General features: G+C 43.5%; 2 protein-coding genes and 1 pseudogene across 2 annotated transcripts in view; 1 reads left to right on the top strand and 2 right to left on the bottom strand.

Annotated features, from left to right (window-relative positions):
- The first annotated feature begins 1,284 nt into the window (after positions 1-1,284).
- NANOS1 (nanos C2HC-type zinc finger 1) lies at positions 1,285-3,556 on the top strand. Its single transcript, XM_030839332.2, has one exon. The coding sequence runs from the start codon at positions 1,436-1,438 to the stop codon at positions 2,303-2,305; it is 870 nt and encodes a 289-aa protein (XP_030695192.1). The 5' UTR covers positions 1,285-1,435; the 3' UTR covers positions 2,306-3,556.
- Positions 3,557-5,947: 2,391 nt separating this feature from the next.
- Positions 5,948-7,045, bottom strand: LOC115843413 (voltage-dependent anion-selective channel protein 2 pseudogene; annotated as a pseudogene).
- A 389-nt stretch (positions 7,046-7,434) lies between these two features.
- The window catches only part of EIF3A (eukaryotic translation initiation factor 3 subunit A), a 33,511-nt gene continuing 20,686 nt past the window's right edge, over positions 7,435-20,259 (bottom strand). Inside the window, exons 14-22 of the mRNA XM_030839365.3 lie at positions 20,086-20,199; positions 18,506-18,628; positions 17,809-17,962; positions 16,819-17,003; positions 14,328-14,416; positions 13,021-13,736; positions 10,434-10,635; positions 9,538-9,719; positions 7,435-8,681 (exon numbers count right to left, since the gene is read on the bottom strand). Of these exons, the coding sequence (XP_030695225.1) occupies positions 8,452-8,681; positions 9,538-9,719; positions 10,434-10,635; positions 13,021-13,736; positions 14,328-14,416; positions 16,819-17,003; positions 17,809-17,962; positions 18,506-18,628; positions 20,086-20,199 (1,995 nt within the window). The 3' untranslated portion in view covers positions 7,435-8,451. The remainder of the gene's footprint in view (positions 8,682-9,537; positions 9,720-10,433; positions 10,636-13,020; positions 13,737-14,327; positions 14,417-16,818; positions 17,004-17,808; positions 17,963-18,505; positions 18,629-20,085; positions 20,200-20,259) is intronic.

The following is a 20,259-nucleotide window of genomic DNA, read 5'->3' as shown; positions in this document are numbered from 1 at the left end:
CCCAGTCCTTGTTTCAATAGCCACAGCTCCTCCAGAGAGAGGAAGGAAAACCCTGCCCTGCCCCATGAAGCCAACTCTGCCTGCCAGCTCAGCCACCAGAGGAGGTGTTTTCCCTGTCCCACAGTACCCTACAAGAATCCTCCCAGTAGCTAATACCTTCCCTACTTTCCATCTTTTTAAAAAATGTATTGCCGCTTCTCCTGGGAAGGACATAACAACCTTGGGGCCACCTAATCAAGTCTTCTGATTTATTTTCCAAGTTTTTAGAAAAAAATTTTATTCATTTCAAAGTATTCAACTGTGACGCTGAATACGCTGTTATTCAAATTGCACATACACCTAAGATTTTAATACAGCCCCCCGCCCCGGGGTTGGGGGTGGGGCAGGGAGCGTGGGGAGCTACACACACACACACACACACACACCAATCACTGTCCTAAGGCCGGAAGATTATCTGGCCCAGCCCTCATCCCCACCTGTCGCCAGCTAATGGCCACCTAGTCTCGGAACACCTGTTGGGAGGTGCGTCGTGCTGTGGAAAAGTCCTGCGTCCTTCCACTACTTACTAGGTAAGAACCAAAACCTCTCTGAACCTCTCTGAGGTTTGTGCGAGGATTTCACCCAGTTGAAAGCTCTCCAAAACGCTGTGCAAACGGAAGTTACTTGATTGCTGGGCTGCTCTGACTTAAAAACTGCATCCTTAGGTCGCGCCAAGTCTTGCCTCCCCACGTCTTTTCTTGCCGATGCTGGTGAGGAGAGAGGAGAGATAGGGGTTTCTCAGAAGGCAGAAGGCTAGCCCAGGGCACTAAAGGCTGGGAGGTGGGTCTCACCACCAGGCCGAGGGAGATCCAGGCCTGGTCATCGGTTCCAAACCCAGAGAACAAGGCTCAGGCTCAGGCGGGCCCCAGCAGCCGCCCCTCCCGTACTCCTCTCCCCTACTTTCCCCTCCCCTACCAGCTGCGCGGTAGGGCACGCCCCCTCCCCCGATTCACCAATCAGAGTCCGGAGCGGCGCCCGTGGCGCAGGGGGCTCAGGTCGGCAGCCAATTAGCGCAGCGGCCCGAGGCGGTGCCTCGCCCGCCCACTCCCAGAATGAAAGCCGCCCCGCAGCTGGCGAGGCTGGCGCAGCGCGTGGGGCGCGGGAGTCGCGCGGGCCGGAGCTGAGCGCGCTCACTGCCCGCCCGCCCGCCCGCCCGCCCCCCCGCGCGTCCGCCTCCGCTCCGCCTCGGTCCGGGGCACGGGCGAGGTGGCCGGGGCGGGGTAGGGCAGGGGGCAGGGCCGAGGCGACGAAGCCGGGGGCGGGGAGGAGCGGGGCGCGATAAAAGGCGGCGAAGCGGCCCCACCCCGAGGCAGGCCGGCGGGCAGGTTTAGCGCGTCCCTTCCGTCCGGCCCGCGCCGGCGGCGGGGAGGCGGCGCGAGCGGCCCGTAGCCCACCCATGGAGGCTTTTCCCTGGGCACCCCGCTCGCCCCGCCGCGGCAGTGCACCCCCGCCCATGGCGCTCGTGCCTAGCGCCCGCTACGTGAGCTCCCAGCGCCCAGTGCACCCTCAACCCTTCAGCTCGTGGAACGACTACCTGGGGCTCGCCACGCTCATCACCAAGGCGGTGGACGGCGAGCCGCGCTTCGGCTGCGCCCGCGGCGGGGACGGCGGCGGCGAGGGTTCCCCGCCCTCCTCTTCTTCCTCGTCGTGCTGCTCCCCCCACGCTGGGGCCGGGCCCGGGACACTGGGGCCCGCGCTGGGGCCGCCCGACTACGACGAGGACGACGACGACAGCGACGAGCCGGGATCCCGGGGCCGCTACCTGGGGGGCGCGCTGGAGCTGCGCACGCTAGAGCTGTGCGCGGACCCTGCCGAGGCCGGGCTGCTGGAGGAGCGTTTTGCCGAGCTGAGCCCGTTCGCTGGTCGCGCCGCCGCCGTGCTGCTGGGCTGCGCCCCCGCCGCTGCTGCCACCGCCGAAGTGGCGCCGCGCGAGGAGCGGGCCGCGGCGTGGGCGGCTGAGCCCAGGCTGCACGCCGCCTCCGGGGCGGCCGCCGCCCGGCTGCTCAAGCCCGAGCTGCAGGTGTGTGTGTTCTGCCGGAACAACAAGGAGGCGGTGGCGCTCTACACCACCCACATCCTGAAGGGACCCGATGGGCGAGTGCTGTGCCCCGTGCTGCGCCGCTACACGTGCCCCCTGTGCGGCGCCAGTGGTGACAACGCACACACCATCAAGTACTGTCCGCTCTCCAAAGTGCCGCCGCCGCCCGCCACCCGCCCGCCGCCGCGCAGCGCCAGGGACGGCCTGCCCGGCAAGAAGCTGCGTTGAGGACCCGGGCTCCGGTCTGCTGCTGCCACCTGACGCCACCAGGGTCGCCGCCTGCCCACTCTCGTATTTGGTCTGCGCACTCTCTCTCCCTTGCTGCTGGGGAGCATGGAGCTCAGCAGTTGGCTCAACTTGGGATGTCGTCTTGGTTTTCTCAAAGGAAGCCGACGGTACTGAGTACTTTCCTGTCGAAGAGCGGTTGAGAGTAGACGCTAAAGTCTTGATTTATCTCTGGTTTGTGCACATCCAGACGGTGAAGGCTGGGTATTCCGCTAACTGAAATGTGGCAACTTAGAGGCGCTGTTTATTTATACGTCGACCTATTTTAGATGCGCATCAGTATGAAATTGTCTCAGTCTAATCTTGGATGTTTAATTTTATGAATGGAGGCACTTTATTAGGTCTAGAATATTTTTTTAAAAGCCTCTTAACTGGCGATTTTATGGAATGTCAGCAAAATGACTTTTATTGTTTGAAACAAGTAATATTTCTGTTGTCCTTAATCAGTTATTATAATTCCAGGCGAAGCAAGCCCCCCTGCCTGGTAGCATCATTAAGTGAAGGCTTAGTAAACTTTCCAGTATTAGTTTGGGTGGGTGTTCCCTCCTTGTGGCTTGTTTCTGTCCTAGCTGGATGTAGCAGGTAGAATACAGCTCCTTATCCTTTTATGTACCAGATCTTTTATTACTGAACGAGCAACTAGTGTTTTCCACCTTTAAAAGTCGTGCCAAGTTATAATGTTGTGTACACACTTGAAAATGGTGCTGTTTAAAAAAACTTGTGCATTTATACAGTATGTTAATTCATTAATCTTGCCTTTAACTCTGGTACTTGGCCTTTTGTCTATGCCCCCCACCCCATTCCAGTTTTGCAAAACATTTGTCATCCTTCAGATCAAAAGGGAGTAGTATTAATTCACTGTCTGAATTGCTCAATTTCAGGGTTCCTGAATAGTGGAAAGCTCATTCCAGCTGTTGCCTCTCAAACTAAATATAAGATGGAATCCTTTGAGCTCTGGAAGGTCAATGTAATAACCTGGGTTCAGGAAGGTTCCACTCTGGGCTGTGTTGGCTTTAAGCATCAGAGGCAGTCCTCAAACTGGTATAAGCACTAATTAAAGGAACTATTGTGGCGGGGGGGCAGGAGACAAGGAACACAGCCTCTCTGATGTTCCCATTCTCACTGGAAGATTATCCTTCTTTCTGGAATCCCACCAGTTATCCATAAATGAGATTAAATCTAATCCTTAGCAAAGGTGCTTGACTCCTACTTTAACCTCCCACCCTCATTTTCAAATCCACTGTAGTGAGCACCACGCCATATCTACCATCAGGACAGACACAGAAGGCAAAAATGGAAATGAATTAAGATGAAGTCATCTGAAATGTATAAAATCACTCTCTGAAAATACCAGCAAGAGATTTAGTCTTATAGAGGTTCCAGGAGAGCTTAGCTAGGTTATTAAAAATTAGACTGCTTTCATGGTAAACAACTAACTTCCTCCACAGCCAATTTGCCTGATTTGAACATCCTTTGAAGCTGCTGTAACACTGGGGGGGCTTCCCTGGTGGCGCAGTGGTTGAGAGTCCGCCTGCCAATGCAGGGGACACGGGTTCGTGCCCCGGTTTGGGAAGATCCCACATGCCGCAGAGCGGCTAGGCCCGTGAGCCATGGCCGCTGGGCCTGCGCGTCCGGAGCCTGTGCCTCCGCAACGGGAGAGGCCACAACAGTGAGAGGCCCGCGTACCGCAAAAAAAAAAAATAACACTGGGGATAGCTATGAGCGTTTATTGGTCAAAGGAAGGTGCATGGGCGGGGGATGGACAGGACGATTTCTTGGTCAGGAAAAAATAATCCACTTGACTAGGCCTAAACTCAAGTAGCTTAATAAAACCATGAAACTAACTTATTTTCTTCAGTTTTGCTAGAAAACATACCAGTTTAAATTAGACTTGCTTTTTAAGGAGTTTTCAGGTCAACATGAATTCCTGTTACCTCTTGCCACTGCTCTAACTGTACCTTTTCAAGAGTCATTATTAACTGAGAGGTGCATTCTCCAGACCAGAAGGTATGGTTAAGGTGACTTATAACCATATCAGCCCCCAAATTTGCCTGTTCTCCAGCTAACTTTAACTCCCAGTATTTTACACATGAACAGGGAATATCAGTAGTTTTGCAGAGATCTCTTACGAAAAGTTTACTAACCACGCTAATACATTTAAAAGCGACTCTCAATCTGAAACATGTTTTAAACACTTGAAAAAGCTAAATTTAGGGTAAAAGAAACCCAATTTTTTGAAGTGTTAAAAAGTATCCACAATAGTGTCATGAAGTTGTTTTCATAAGAACAGACTGCATATTTGGCCAAAAAAAAAAGTATGGAATCCTCAAAAGAGCTTCACCAACTGTGCAGGCACAGACTGCTTTATATTTTAAAATTATACCACAAATACACATGTACTTCAAAGAAAAATTTCAGTGTTAGTCCTAATTCTCTAATCTGTTCTTAGCTACAATATGAACATTCCATTAATTTCCTGTATATTTCAATTAGACTTATGAAATCATGAATCAGTCTACAGCCAAATCATGCCACACCATATAGGCGCCAACCTCCTCCTGGTAGCCACTATGGACAACTACTAGGATGTCGAGTCTTTTTTGGGCCATTGTCTCTGCCCTCAGACCCATCCATATTGACACAAATAATATCCCCAACTAAAAATGCAGAAATCAGGCTTCCCTGGTGGCGCAGTGGTTGAGAGTCCGCCTGCTGATGCAGGGGACACGGGTTCGTGCCGCGGTCCGGGAAGATCCCACATGCCACGGGGCCGCTGAGCCTGCGCGTCCAGAGCCTGTGCTCCGCAACGGGAGAGGCCACAACAGTGAGAGGCCCACATACCGCAAAAAAAATAAATAAATAATAAAAATAAAAATGCAGAAACCACTGGCAACATGGAAGACAGTGAGTAGGTTGGTCGTTCAGCTTTCCTTTGACACCTGTGAATAAACAGTGGGGGAGGGGGTAAGGTGGTGAGGCCTTGAGAGTGGAAACCTAAGAGCAGCATCACAGCAGCTGCAGACTATTCTGCCTTTACCCTGTGCTCTGATTCCAATACCCAAGACAAAGGACTTGGGACACGCATCTGTAACTCATCTAAACAAACCAGTGTAAATGAATCGTCTGCTGCGGCCTATCTGTGATGGCCCAGGCACAGTCCTGTTCTAGTAACTTAAGACAGAGCAGGTTACTGCCCCAAGTTTTTTCACTTGTTACAAAAGGAAAGACCCTCTCCTCACAAAAGAGGACCTTTTAAGACTTTCACTTGTTTGAAATCCAGATATTAAGAAAAATGTTTTTTAAAGTGTTTTTTTTTCAGTTTTCATAAAGGTCTATTTCATTATTGGTGGGTAGCGCATTTAACAGTTAAATACATTTAAATAATGTAGAGGTGACTGCACGACTGCAGCATTGGTAACTAGATAACCAATTCAACTAGAAACCAGCTAACAAGTAACTGCCTAAATATTTAAAACACAGCTCTTTAGATCATCCTTTGGTTTGATCACCTTCCTGGGTGGAGGCAGGGGAAGCCTGCTGGTGACACTGGAAATATATTAAGGCCATGTCTTCTGATATCCATTCCCAGAGGTTTCTTTCAGCTGGATTAAAGCCTCCAGCTCCAGGGCAAGCCCAAGGTTGTGGCCCCCAGCATTAATGCTCTTCCCATCTACCAGAGCAGACAGTTAAGTTTCACACCAGGCCTCAGAGTCTGAGTGTAGCCCATTCCAACTGAACTGGAGTTGTTGACTTTTGCAGAAATGGAGGCAGTGAGATCCAAACGATATTTGGCTGTAATGCCAAAGCGAGTGCAGTTGGTTCCTGATGTCCAAGCAAGGTTTAATGAAGTGTCAAGATCTTCACATACTTTTTGATAAACTGATCCTCCAAATTCCGTCCCATCATTGACCTTAGTGTGTAGCTGGAAGTCCCCAGTCCTGTAGCCCACTGCAAGGTTATTCCTTGTCAGCTTTGACTTGGCACTATCAAAGGTCATCTGGTGCCCAGCAAGCCAGCCCTCATAACCAAAGACTGCTGAACCGTGGATTGCAGGTCCAGCAAAGTCAACACCACAACCAAGGTTTATACATTCCCTCTTGTAAGAAGACTTGATTTTACCACGTTTCTTTCCTGTGTTTGGTGAAAAGGTGGTATCAAATGTCAGTTTCAAACCTTGACAAATCTGGTCTTCAAGAGCGATTTCAGAGTATTATCAGTGTTGCACTTTTCTGTGAAAGTCAGACCACACTCACACCATTTATATTTGGTCTCCAAGGTCCCGGTAACTTTACCAGTGTCTGCATTAGATGAACCAGATGTTGAGAATTCCACGCCACTGAATGACTTTGTTTTCACATCCAGTTTCACCAACCCAAAACCAAATCCTTGGTTGAAAATATCTCTGGCAGCTTTGCCAAGGTCAGCATATGATGGAGGAATACACATTGGCCGCGGGCAGTTCTGTCCGTAGGTCGCTATGGCGAGGCCAAGGGGAGAGGTGATCCGGTGGTCTCCTGGGGGGGAGGGGGAGGCGCCGCTGCCACCCCGCTAGCAGCTGAGGCTGCTCGGCTCGCTCGGGGTTCGGCTGCAGCTCTAAAGTGGTTTCTATCATTGTTAACGTCGAAAAGGAGAGGCTGCATCTGATTAAGTTTTAAAAAAGCATCAATACTCCCTCTTCTGGCCTTAGGGCTATACCAACAGAAATTCTCACCACTACTCACACCAGGAAGAATGTAAGTGCCTACAGCCACTATAAATTTGCAACTAACATTCTGTGAAACCAATTATGATTTTTCTAATTTCAAGGGAAAACCCAAGATGTACTGCACACACACCGTACTCACAGAGAGAACAGCTTTACAAGGAAACTAAGGGGTTCATCAAGGAACAGAGGAGGACGTTTTAGTGGAAACATCCTAGCCACGTTTGCTTTCTGTTATATTTAGGTTATGTTCTTTGATACCCAACAGTGAAAAATTTAACAGCACTGGTAAAAACTCCAGTGAAAAAACCTCAACTGAATACGCAAGCTCAGCATTATAAACAAAACACTTTGACTGTAACCACAAATCAACACTAAAACAAATTCTCTAAGTATTTTATTTATCATTGAAGAAAAAACACAGCAGCAAGTTCTGTGTTGGCTTCAATAAGACCAAATAGTTAATCTTTAACATAGCTACTACACTCCAGAATTGAAGTCAACACAGTCATTACTACAAATTACCTGGTGAAAGAATCTATCCCGAAGAGAAAGGAAATTAGGAAAAACAATTTAAACAATTCCTCCAAACCACACATTTATAAATATTGTCATATTTAAAATGCTTGAAAGGCATGAATTCTCCATAAATGGAAAAGCAGTTTGCTATTGGCAACAGAAAAAAACTCAGCAACAGTTTACCAAATGCTTTAAAATGTAAAAGCTGTATGTATCTGTTCTGGATTCACACTTTAGCAGTATTCTTGTCATTACAATAATGACTGCAAATTGGTTTATACTCACCTTCTCTCAAGTAAAATCTACCGAAAATTCCTTTGTATCCGGTGTGTGTAATGCTTACTGCACTTACAGTAAACCTAAAAACTTTCTAAATTTAGTAAATAGTAAATACCTCAAAATACCTAGAGGTACGTCTCAACCGCTAGTGGTGTGAGAATTGTTTCAGCTCTCTGCTTTAGCGTCTTCAAATACATTTTCTATAACAGAATCTTACTCCATTCCAAATTAATATCAGGTACTTCGAAATCAAAGAAAAAAGATCAGTTCTATACCAAGATACGGGTGTTACTGAATACCTGAAGAATTCCCATTTTAAATTTATTTTTTAGTTTTTCTTTTTTGTAAACAAATGATTGATGAAACAATGCAACACCTCAAATTCCAAAAAATGGCATGGTTTTCCAACCTTCTGCGGATACGGTGCATGATCAACCTATTACATAGGGTTAATACAAGTTCATGCTTTTTGTGTTATGGTGAGACATTAAAGAGTCCAATTTAGATTGGTTGAAGCACAAGTATAATAATTCCTTGAATGTGATCAAACCTATGTGAAGACATGAGTCTGAGTCCATTATCTTGAGATTTAACGTCGTACTGTGGTCCATCCATCTTCATCAGTCTCATTTTTAGTGCGACGAAGAGATTCCCTATCTTTCTCAGCTCTCCATGAGGTCTTCTCTTTTTCACCCTCTCTGTCTCGGTCTCGATCTCTTTCTCGATCTCTTGAAAGAGCTGCAGGAGGAACACGACGAGGGGCATCCCGCTCTTCTGCCCGGTCATCTTTCCTGTCATCAGCACGTCTCCAAGAACTTACTTTTAATTTAAAAAAAAGGAGAGAGAATAAATTTGTACTGTATGCTATTAGCTCAGACTAAACAGAACTGAAGCAAAAGGAATGCCTCAAATTACTTGGAAATCCTGTACTGAAGATAGTGATAGAGAATCATTTAAAAAAACAAAACAAAACAATAAAAGCTAAATAAATACACTTTAATCATTTTGATACAATTTCTGAAAAACCTTCAAAACAATATACAGACTTAGAAATATAAGTTGCAAGCAAGAAGAAATCACCGGCCTGGGAAGTGTCCTAATTTTTTTTTTAATTTAGGATAAGGTGACAAAAATCTGGCTGAATAAAAATTTTTTAAAGGATTTTTGGCTCCTGTTGAAGAAGATTTAACAGCAAATAAATGAAACAATATATTTCATTATGGCTATCAAAGAAGAAATACCCTTACAATCTGGTTTGTAACAAACCAAATAGTAAAAGCTTGTGAGGCAACTACTAAACAAAGCATTTTTTTACTAAAGCTTCCATTGTTACAATTCCAGAGAAAGAATGTTTTACACTTTGTGCTTATCTACCAGGACCTTACTTCTTTCCTTCTTTACATAAAATAAACTTTCTGTAAAATCAATATAGGTATTGCTTACTACACCATTGAATTAGTCTACTACTATACTTTAAATTTAAAGATGAGCTAAACTTCACAAAGCAACCAGTGAGTAAGTTTGTGAGAACCTTGAACTCTAAATGAAATAAAAGATCTACGTGTCCATCTTGTTTTTGGTGTTCATACAAATTTAAGACATAGCAAAACCCCAAATTCCCTCATATATTATGGCTCTCCAGGGTTCAGCGGTCATACAGAAAGAACATCTCTACCTTCCTCACGCTCTGGTCTGAGAGGAGGTCCTCTTCGGTCTCTGTCATCTCGCCTCTCTCTCAGATCACGGCGCTCATCCCTCTCCCGACGGCGATCATCCCGCTCCCTGTCGTCACGACGACTTGCATCTCTCCAGCTTGAAGATTCCTCAGCTGGTCCTCTTCTCCAGCCAGCTTCATCCCTGTAGCCATTCAAAATGACACGTTAAGTTCTGTCATTAGACTCTACGGGTTAATTTTAAGTGAATATATCACATCCAAGTTAGCAAATAGTAACAGGAATAGTTTCAACTCGTGACTTGACCTCCAACTGATGCCTCAGGCATGGAGGTCAAATGAGAACACCTGGCTCTGCACTGTCCAACACAGTAGTCATTACTCACTCCAAATGCTCAACAGTCAAACGTGACTGCTGGTTACCAGACAAACATTACATATACAGGACATTTTCATCCTTGCAGGAAACTGTACTGAACTGTACTGGTCTAGATTAGTACAAAGCCACTTTGACCAGAGGAAGTAAGCTAGAATTCTTACTACTAATAGAAGTAAAGAGGCTTTTAATAATTTAAAGGCAATAAACTGACCTCAACCACAAGGGAAAAGCAACTGGCAGTGAAGAACCTCGACTGGTTCCACTGCCATAGAGCTACACAGCCCACAGCCAGCCACACAGCTCCAGCCTCCATGTCCTCACTCTGTAGAGAGGGAACTGGTTCAATTAAGATGACCTCTAATTTTTTTAAAATCTACACTATGATTCTACTAGATAAATTGGGGGAAGTGAAGGGGATGAGCACCATTTTTCAAAAATAGTTGGGAACGCATAAGAGAGCATTAAAAGAATCCTAACTGTAATGCCACAGACACTTTTTTTTTTAATTAGAATATCAAACCTTGGCCGTCTGAAGCGGTCCTCTCGATCCCCATCTCTCTCTCTGTCTCTTTCTCTCTCCGGATCTCTGTCGTTCTCATCACGATCTTGATTATCTCGGTCTCTCTCTTTTTCCCTATCCCATTCACGGTCTTCTGATGGTCTCGATTCTCGAGGTGGACCCCAACTCTCTTCTCTGGCTTTTTCTTTCTCTCTCCATCCACCTACGTTTTTAAAAAAAGAAAAGAAATTTTCCACTCAAGAAACAGACTGGCAGCCATAAATCTTGACGTTAACCCATCACCATTACAGATGCTAATGAAGACGCTCTGCCTCATTTTAAAACACCAACTCAATTCATTTACCTCATTTCATGGAACCACCAACTCCTATTTATGACTACCTATTATTGTTTTTCTAACATATAACATATAGGAACTTTTATAGCCTGGGTTAAATGTTCCATATGCAGAGATTTCAGGGATAAAAATCTGTTCTGACGGTAAAGACAAGTCATTTAAGCAGAAAACTCAAAGGGTAAGGGGTAGGATCTAGACCTCTGAGAGGCAGAACCCCAACTACTAGTTCATTTATACCTTGCAACATTTTCAAAACCTTTCTAACTAAAGACTCTTTCCTTTCACATTCATGCCCCTCACCATTTACCACCCATAAAAAGTCCTGAAATAAGGATAAATCCTTTGGCCCTGCTCAATATCTCACACTTAGCCATGGGATGTCCAAATCCAGAAACAATATATACATGTACACACACATACGCACGCATGCACAAAAAGAAACCAAAGGAAGCAGAGATTTCAATGAAAATGTATCACAGCTGCAAGGCTAATAATTATTATTGTCACTAACATTTATATTACTGTGTGCCACAGAACTAGTCTAACGCCTCTGCCTGTATTAGCTCATTCAATCCTACCCATAGTGCTGAGCTAAGCAGATTATTCCATACTTGCTAATTTGCTACTTGCTAAAATCTATAATCCCAAAATTAATACTCTAGCACTTTTACAAGTCACTTGCAGACACATACAGAGTGGCAAAATATTTGAGTCGCCTGACGGGCCTGTTCTCAGCTGAGGACAAACAAGACAATGCTGTTTTCTTGCTGCAGCTCTCCTACTTTAAACAAGTAGCCTTTTGGTGATCTAGTTAGTACCACATTTTTGTGCTTTCTGTTGGTGATTTCAGTTTTTAAGTGCACCACCAGCCCTACGCCCCAGCAGTCCCAAGCACAAGAAGGCAATGGATATGCCTTAGGGAAAGAGTAAATGTGTTAGATAAGCTTCTTTCAGGAATGAGTTACAGTGCTGTTGGCCATAAGTTCAACGCTAATGAATCAATAACATACATTAAATAAACTGTCTTTAAACAGAAAAATAAAACAAGGTTATGTGTTGACTGCTTGAAAAACTGACCAGAGGGCTCACAGAAACCTAACCTGGTACTTCCCTTAAGAGCAATGGTTCAGTATTCACTGACTTTATATTACATTAACTATCACGAATTAATGAGAATCTACTATACTGTTATCCCCATTTTACACAAGGCACAGAAAAGTTAGGTGGCTTTCTCAAAGTCACAAAGCTTCACAGTGGAATGAAGTGAGAAGAAGCACAAGTATGCCACAGAAAGCACTAAGGATAAAGGGCAGGAAGCTGCTCAAATCTGCATTTAGAACAAATTACAATGGTTACTGAAAAGATGGAAGAAAAAGGATGAAAGAGCAAAGAACTCCCATCTTATACAATTAGATGGACAGTGGTGCCCCTGAAGTGTGTATGTGTGTGTGTATTGGAGAAGGCGGGGGTTCAGTTTTGATGGGTTGAGTTGGAAGTGTCAGTAACACTTACAGGTGCAATATAAAGTTGGAAACACAGGTCTGAAGGTAAGGGGAGAAGTCATCTGGAGAAGACAGTAGCAGAAGTCACAGACCTGTATACATTACTCAAGAATAATAAAAAGTATGAAAGGATGAGCAGGCCTAAGACTGACAAAGTAAAGAAATGGGCTCCTCTCATGAACATAATCCCATGGTTGGCAAGAGTACAGATAAATGTTTAGTTAAGTATATTTTGTTTTTCATTATTTATATGAAGAGGCTAGTCCAGGACAGAACCTGAAGAACACCGATACTTAGGGACGGGTACAGAAGGAAGGGCCCTCAAAGAAGCAGTCAACAAGGAAGAAGGAAAACAAAGTGCATGTATCACTAAAGCAGTAAAGCGGGTGAAGCCAGTTGTTTTGGTGTGAAAGATCTCAGAGGCAAGCTTTTGACATAAAAGTCACTGCAGAAATATTCAAGGAAAGATAAAAGACCAGTTTATCTAAAAATCGTAGTAACATGGCCCAACCTCTGTCATAAGCCCGTTAAAATTTCACTTTTTGCATTTGAAAAGAACGCTTCTTACTTAACAATCAAACTGTAATTTGTCACCTGAGATCTGATCTCCTTGTTTGAAATAACTTGCTATCCTCTACAGAACAGTGGAGATTAGCTGGTGTAGAATTTCACGTTGTATTTGCAAACAAATCAAGCAGATTACATCTATAAAGCATCCAATCTGGTTTCTTGAATACCAGAATTTTACCTGGTTTGACAAATGGTCTCCAGGGACCAGGTCTTGAGTCATCACCCCTTCTGGGAATCCGATCGTCATCAGCCCGTCTTGAGATCCGATCATCATCCGTGTTTCTCCAAGGCCCCCTGTCATCATCTGCACCGCGCCTGGAAAATCTGTCATCATCTGCACTGCGCCTGGAAAATCTGTCATCGTCGGTATTCCGCCAAGGTCCTCGATCGTCATCCAGCCCACGCCTGGGACCCCGGTCATCATCCACGCCCCGCCTGGGACGGTCGTCATCAGCGTTCCGCCAGGATGACCTCTCCTCATCCGCACCTCCTCGGCGCAGCCCCCGGTCCTCATCCAGCCCACGCCTAGGTCCTCTGTCCTCATCAGCTGTTCGCCAGCTGCCTCTGTCCTCATCCAGTCCTCGTCTAGGTGGTCTGTCATCATCCGCCTGACGCCAGCTAGCCCTGTCTTCATCGCCAATTCGTCTGGGAGGCCTGTCGTCATCTGCATTACGCCAAAAAGGCCGGTCATCGTCTGCCCCTCGGCGAGAGAACCGATCTTCATCAGGACCACGTCTTGGGCCTCTGTCGTCATCCATGCCACGCCGGGGAACCCGATCATCATCTGGTCTAAGAGAGGACTCTCTCTCTTCTTCATCCCCCAAACGCTTTGGTCGATCTTCATCTCTTCTTTGAGGCCTCTCTTCATCCCGCCCTTCTCCACGTCTCCACTCCCTACAGAGTAACAACCCAAACATCTTTAAGAGTAAATTTTCTTAAAAGCAGGTGATCTTTTTGGGAGTGATGTTACTCACTTCTAAAAATCACTTCAGTCTAAATTCATTAATCCTACTCCTAAAAGAGTATGTTCCACTAAAAAACAACATGAATCCAAAATCTTACATCAACAATTAATTAAACCAATAAGCAGACAAGTGCCTTTAAAAGGTTATCTGCAAAAAAAAAAAAAAAAAAAAGGTTATCTGCACTTTATGAGGAATACCTTAGCAATTTCTAAATCTATTACTACAAGCTTTCAAAACGATGAGAAAAATGTTATGGAACTGTTCATTCTTACTCTAACCTCAATACTATTAGTTTAGGGAATTAAAAAGAAAAAAAAAACTGAAGCACATATTTCCCAAGATATTTATAAGTCAGTAATTACAGCAGCACTGAAGCAAACATTTCAGTAACAGACATGTGTACAATTCTTCATGACTCCCTTTTCCCCACCCCTACAAAATAAACCAAATGAGAAAAACACTGATAAGATATTAACAGGATCTATGATTTGTTGGTACTATTTTCCTTAACTCTACTTACTTCTCTGGTGGGCCTCTTCTCCACTCAGAATCTACTTCAGGTACTTTTCTCCATGTGCCTTCTGCATCTCTATCACCCCAACGAGGGTCCTACATTGAGCAAAGGTAATGAGAGGCACTACATTAGCAACACTACTGATCAACATATAAACTGAGCAGGAATCTCAAAGAGCCAGTAACAAGAGGACAAAGAGATGAAAAGAATAAGTGAAACTTTAAAAGAGATGGACTGTGAAAGGCCAGAAGAAAAGGAGAAAAAATTTCCCTAAGTTAAGGAAATTCTGTCTGCTCTAAGTAAATTGAATCCTGACTGACAGGGCACACATGCCAAAACGGGTGAATAACAGACCATATGCTCAGAGCTTCCAAGGAATAAAGCAGAGTATCTACAAAAGTAACACGAACAAGACTATTATCAAGAACCCTCCTCCCATTATGTACTAGGACCCTGAGCACAGGTCTCTATAAACTTCAGGAGGAGGATGACTTTGAACTGGCCAAACCAATGAACCATTATTCAACTGAGAGAGAAAAACAAAACCTCTTTTGAGACATACACAAAAATACTTGATAAAATATACACTCTACAAAACAACTTATCTGCAAAGGGGAAAAGGTGATAAACAGTGTAAACATATTTTAAACTAAATCATGTTGCCAACAAGGTTGTAAAACTGTTAAATGATTTCTAAATAGAGAGATTAGCATTGTTTTAATGCACTGGAGGCAATAAAACTTAAGGTGTGCTCAAAATTTTGTTCTGTTCTGAAGAGAGGGAAGAGTTCTCAAAATTTACACACTGCAGTTTAGACTTTGAAAAGAACAGATGGTAATCACTAAAAGAATAGAGAAAAGCACAACAAATGAGCTGAGAAAACTTCTGAAGTTTGGCTTAAAGAAAGGAAGGGGTGAGTGGCAGGGACATGGAAGCAAATAAAAAACACCAAACCAAATGTCAGGAATAAAGCCGCATATACTAGTTACCATGTTAAACATTAATAGATAACTAAAGACTCTCCAACTGAAAGGGAAGAGGGGGGCCCACAAACAAACAACAAAAAAAAGGACGAACACAGAATTTCAAAAACTAATGAAAAGAAAAGAATTAGAAACCCATAACCACGGGTGATTTACCTCATCTACTTCAGAAGATGAAGCAAATTAACAGGATGTAGCAAATCAAACACTGTAACTCTGATTTCACACATACAGCACTTAGTGCCCAACAGAAAAAGAATACTCATAGGAATTAGCAACAAGAGTAACAAAACTAAAAATTTATCTATATATTATAAAACAAATTGAAGGCTACAAAGATAACTAGTAGCAGGTCCTCCAGTAAAGTTAAGCATTTGATACAAGTGTGGCACACATACCTCCAGCTACTCACCTCTAACCTTAAAAAATAAGCAGTATTTTATTTAAAGGGCAGCATGGACACATCCCAGGAAAAACAAAGAGCATGCAGGCAGATGTCACAGACACGATAAAGCATAAAACTAGCTCAGAATAGCTAAAGTATAGGTGACTAAGAAGAATATGGTGATAGATGAAGCTAATGAAAAAAGCAATAAACATAAAAGGCCCTGACGGCTAAGGAATGTTTTTTACCTTTGGCTCTAAGCAATGAGTACCACTCAAAGGAAGGTTTGAAACCAAGAGCAGGGGTAACAATCATATATGCATTATGAAAAACCAAGCAGGCCACTGTATAGAGGAAGATGTGAAGCTGGGGAAGATTACGATCAGGGAAAATAGTTAAGACGAGTAAGTAATACAGGCAAAAGAAACAATCTGAATTAAGGCAGGAGCATAGGGACAGAATGGAGAGGGAGGGGTTCAAAACACTGTGGTTAAGTAGGTACAATGTCACCACCAAAAGAGGGGATTAAAGAGATACCCCCCTTTACACAAGATAAAGTGAGAAACACAGGTCAGTTTTGGACATGAATGCATATTAAAAATAAACATTTAGACCAGCATTTGAATCACCTGGTACTCTTGCTAAAATGCAGACTCTGAATCAGAAGATTTGGCATTGGGCCTGAGATTCTGCATTTCTACCAAGCTCCTAAAGGGATGTTGAATACTGCTGGTCCCCCAGATTCATCTTTGAGTACCCTCACATCATCCTCCTAATTCACAGTAACTCCTTTCAAGGAACCAAAACAGTCCCTCTTCCATACGACTGTGTTACTTTTTGTCAAATACTTAGTTTCATGGGATTAGTTCTTACTGAATTAAGTATTCTAAACTGAAGCCTATTATAAAATCCAAACTTTGCTAAGACAACTCTAATCCCCTCCCCACTGCCCCTAGGAACCTTCTGTCTTTGGGAAGACAAAGCAATACCAGACTTAAAAAGAAACGTGAATAATGTGATTTAAAACACCAAGCCCAGACACTGACATGTGCATTGACCAAACGCATCATGCAAGAGACCTGGCTGATAAACACACATCACATAAAAACAGAGTGATGTCTATACTTACCTTTCTAGAAAGTGAATCATCACCAAGTCTTCTCTCCTCCTCTCTACGACGTTCCCTTTCTTCAATTTCCAACTCCCTTTGGCGTTTTTTCCTTTCAACCTCTTCTAATTTCTTTACCCGCTCCTGATATTCTCGAAGCTCCTCCTCACGTTTCGCCCGTTCAGCACGCTCTCTCTCTTCCCGCTCTGTACAACGTATCAGGTTATAAAGTGTGCCTCCTACCTGCACGCTTCCCCCAGTGCTAGGTCTACTTCTCTGGTATTAAAGAGGCAGCATAATGTAGAAGGAAATTCTTTTTAAGAATTTTAAAAGAGTTTACAATCAGTTAAACTTGAATATCAGAAATATTCAAGAACACAAGTATTATGCCGCTCAACACAACTAAAGGAGCAGCCCTCCCCCAACTCCTGAGCATCTGGGATGCCAGATAAAGGATCATCTGAGAGACTTCATCTGGCATGTGTTGCTCAATAAATGTTAACACTATATAGACTACAGTGATAAAAAATAAAAAGGCAGAATTTTCAAAAGAACACCAAAAATGTGGAAATAAGCTGGCAGAGGACCTAACACCCTCACAGATAACAAACTGCAGAAAACTACAAGCTGGGTTGTCAGAACCCGAAAACTAGTTAGCTGCAGTTAAGAAGCCAATCATTGGGCTTCCCTGGTGGCGCAGTGGTTGGGAGTCTGCCTGCCGATCCAGGGGACACGGGTTCGTGCCCCGGTCCAGGAGGATCCCACATGCCGCAGAGCAGCTGGGCCCGTGAGCCATGGCTGCTGAGCCTGCGCATCCGGAGCCTGTGCTCCGCAACGGGAGAGGCAACAACAGTGAGAGGCCCGCGTACCGCAAAAAAACAAAAAAAGGAAAAAAAAGAAAAGAAGCCAATCATCTTGGTTCCACATTCCTCTATTTTCTAAGTAAGACTGTACAAACTGGACCTATCACCACCCTTCCCATATACCTCCAGTCTGTCTATATAGTTTTACCTTTCAGCATTTTTTCTTCTGCCCTCCTCTGCTCCTCCTCTTCCTTTTCTCTATAATAGGTTATTCTTCGTTCTTCTTTACGTTGTCTTTTACGTTCTTCCAAACGATTATGCCTTTCTTCTGCTAATCGCTCTTCAAACTGTTTAAGTTTTTCCTGTAATTGAATGGTTACCAAAAAATAAAAAACAATCAAATTTTCAAGGGCTACAGACTGGCAGTAAGTTTTAAGTTTACAAAATCATTGCAAGTTTCGTGGAACCACAGAAAGCAACCATTAAGTATAAAAATCAAATTTCCAAATGACTGAAGTTCTCGCATGTCGAATTTTTTAAATTTTTAACTGACAATGTTACCTATACCCAGTGGGTTTATTTTTATACAATAAATCAAATGATTAAGTCAGAAACTAAGAGCAGACACTTCGATCTAGTTTTTTCCTTTCTGAATCAAAGAATAAACAAAAGCTTGTACCAAAAGCAAATTTTATCAGTCTACTTTCACCTTCAGAAAAATTTGTTCACAGTGATGGTTACTTGGCCTATAAAATAATTTCAAGATACCTCTATTAAAATATTATTTGAATGACGATTATAAATGTTAGCTCAAGACAGAATGTACCACCAAGGTTAAAGAAGAATCCTTAAGGTAAAACCCAAAAGTTCATGAATAGATGTTTCCCTGAAACCAGTAAGTTCACCTCATAAACAGACTGTCGTGCTGCCTTGAGCCGCATTACAAATAAATCTCTGTCTTCAAGCATCCGTGACATTCGGTTCTTATGTTCAAGAGCCTTTTCCCGTTCTAACTGCATTGTAGTAATCTGCAAATATATGATACAAAGTTAAATTTCAAAGTATTCATTATCTGCTTACTAACTTATCCCCAATTCCTGACAAATATTCTTGAAGAATTACAGGAAGTTCCTTTGCCCCTTCCATTCTGCCATAAAAATGGAAGGGTAACACATCCCTAGGAAGACAATCAGGGACAGAAGATGGGTAAAGACAACTTGGAGCATCTGTAAGAAACAGTTTTAACCCCATGGTACCACAACATTTATAGAGGAAAAACTGAAATGTATATAGTAAAACAGAATAACAAATACCTCATGGTATAATAGGCACTATGGCTTTATTATTTAATGCATTTTCTTCCTTAAAAACAACTGGAGGGCTTCCCTGGTGGCGCAGTGGTTAAGAGTCCGCCTGCCGATGCAGGGGACACGGGTTCGTGCCCCGGTCCGGGAAGATCCCACATGCCGCGGAGCAGCTAGGCCCGTGGGCCACGCCGCTGAGCCTGCGCATCCGGAGCCTGTGCTCCGCAACAGGAGAGGCCACAGCAGTGAGAGGCCCGCGTACCGCCAAAAAAAAAAAAAAACAAAAAACAAAAACTGGAGGTTAAGGCACCATGAATTACTCATATAGGAAAGGCTTTTCCTTTGTGCTCCAAGTGAAACAATAAAAGGTTTCAGGGCACATGGAGCAAATCCTCTTAAGCATTTTAGCTGGTCTGTAACACTTTTCTTTTTCTAATTTCATACATTTTAAGAATTACCACACAAATTACAACTTCTAAAAAAACTGGAAAAACTGGCAACACTAGGCCCAGAATGACAACAATCCAATGGAACCAAGAAGGAGGGGCAGCCTCCATAGCTGTGTGTTGTCTCCTGCCTGTGGTTATTTTTTTAACTGGAATGAGGTCACTCGTTTTTACTACAAATGTGGCCGCTACAAGCATTTGCAAATGTTGCTTTTGTATCGTTAGGTAAATACATACAATACAGACTAACAAAACTATAGAAGGAGCTGTTTAGTCACAAAAAAACAGACTGTATGACTCCATCTATAAGAAATATCCAGAACAGGCAAGTCTAGAGACAGAAAGGAGATTAGTGGCTGCTGAGGGAGTGGAGAGAAAATGGAGTGACTGCTAAGGTATGAAGTTTCTTTTGGGGTATGTTCTAAAATTAGGTTGCACAATTCTGTAAATACACTAAAACCATCAACTGCACGCTTTAAATTGGTGAATTATATGGCATGTGAATTGCTGGGTTTTTTTAAATAAATTTTTCAGCTATCCTTTGTATTTTACAAGTTTCATTTTTTAATCTCTATTCTGAAAATCTGTCTGTCTACCAATCTGTTAGCATGCAGCCATTAAAGCACCGTATCTGGCAAAAGAATACAAAAATCACTTTGAAACCCTGTTCCCATTACTGGCAGAGGACTTCATTATAGCTTACAGTCTGAAAATATAATTAAATGAAAACCTTACTCTTTCTTCTTCTTGTTGTTCCCACAGATCCATGTCTTTAATTCTCTGTTCTTCATAAGCACTCTTTATCAAAGGGATTTCTTCCAAACGTTTAGCTCTTTCAAAGTAGTCAATCTGAATGTCATGAAAACAAGTGTTGTTTAAAAAAAAAAAAATTCTTTTAAACTTGGCATG

This window comes from Globicephala melas, chromosome 16 (genome assembly GCF_963455315.2).
Source record: "Globicephala melas chromosome 16, mGloMel1.2, whole genome shotgun sequence".
NCBI classification, from domain to species: Eukaryota; Metazoa; Chordata; class Mammalia; order Artiodactyla; family Delphinidae; genus Globicephala; species Globicephala melas.
Note: the sequence above shows the minus strand (reverse complement) of the source record. Positions and strands in the feature narration are given on the sequence as shown.

Coding starts and splice junctions, on each gene's coding strand:
- NANOS1 (XM_030839332.2), top strand. CDS start 1,436: ATGGAGGCTTTTCCCTGGGCACCCCGCTCGCCCCGCCGCGGCAGTGCA.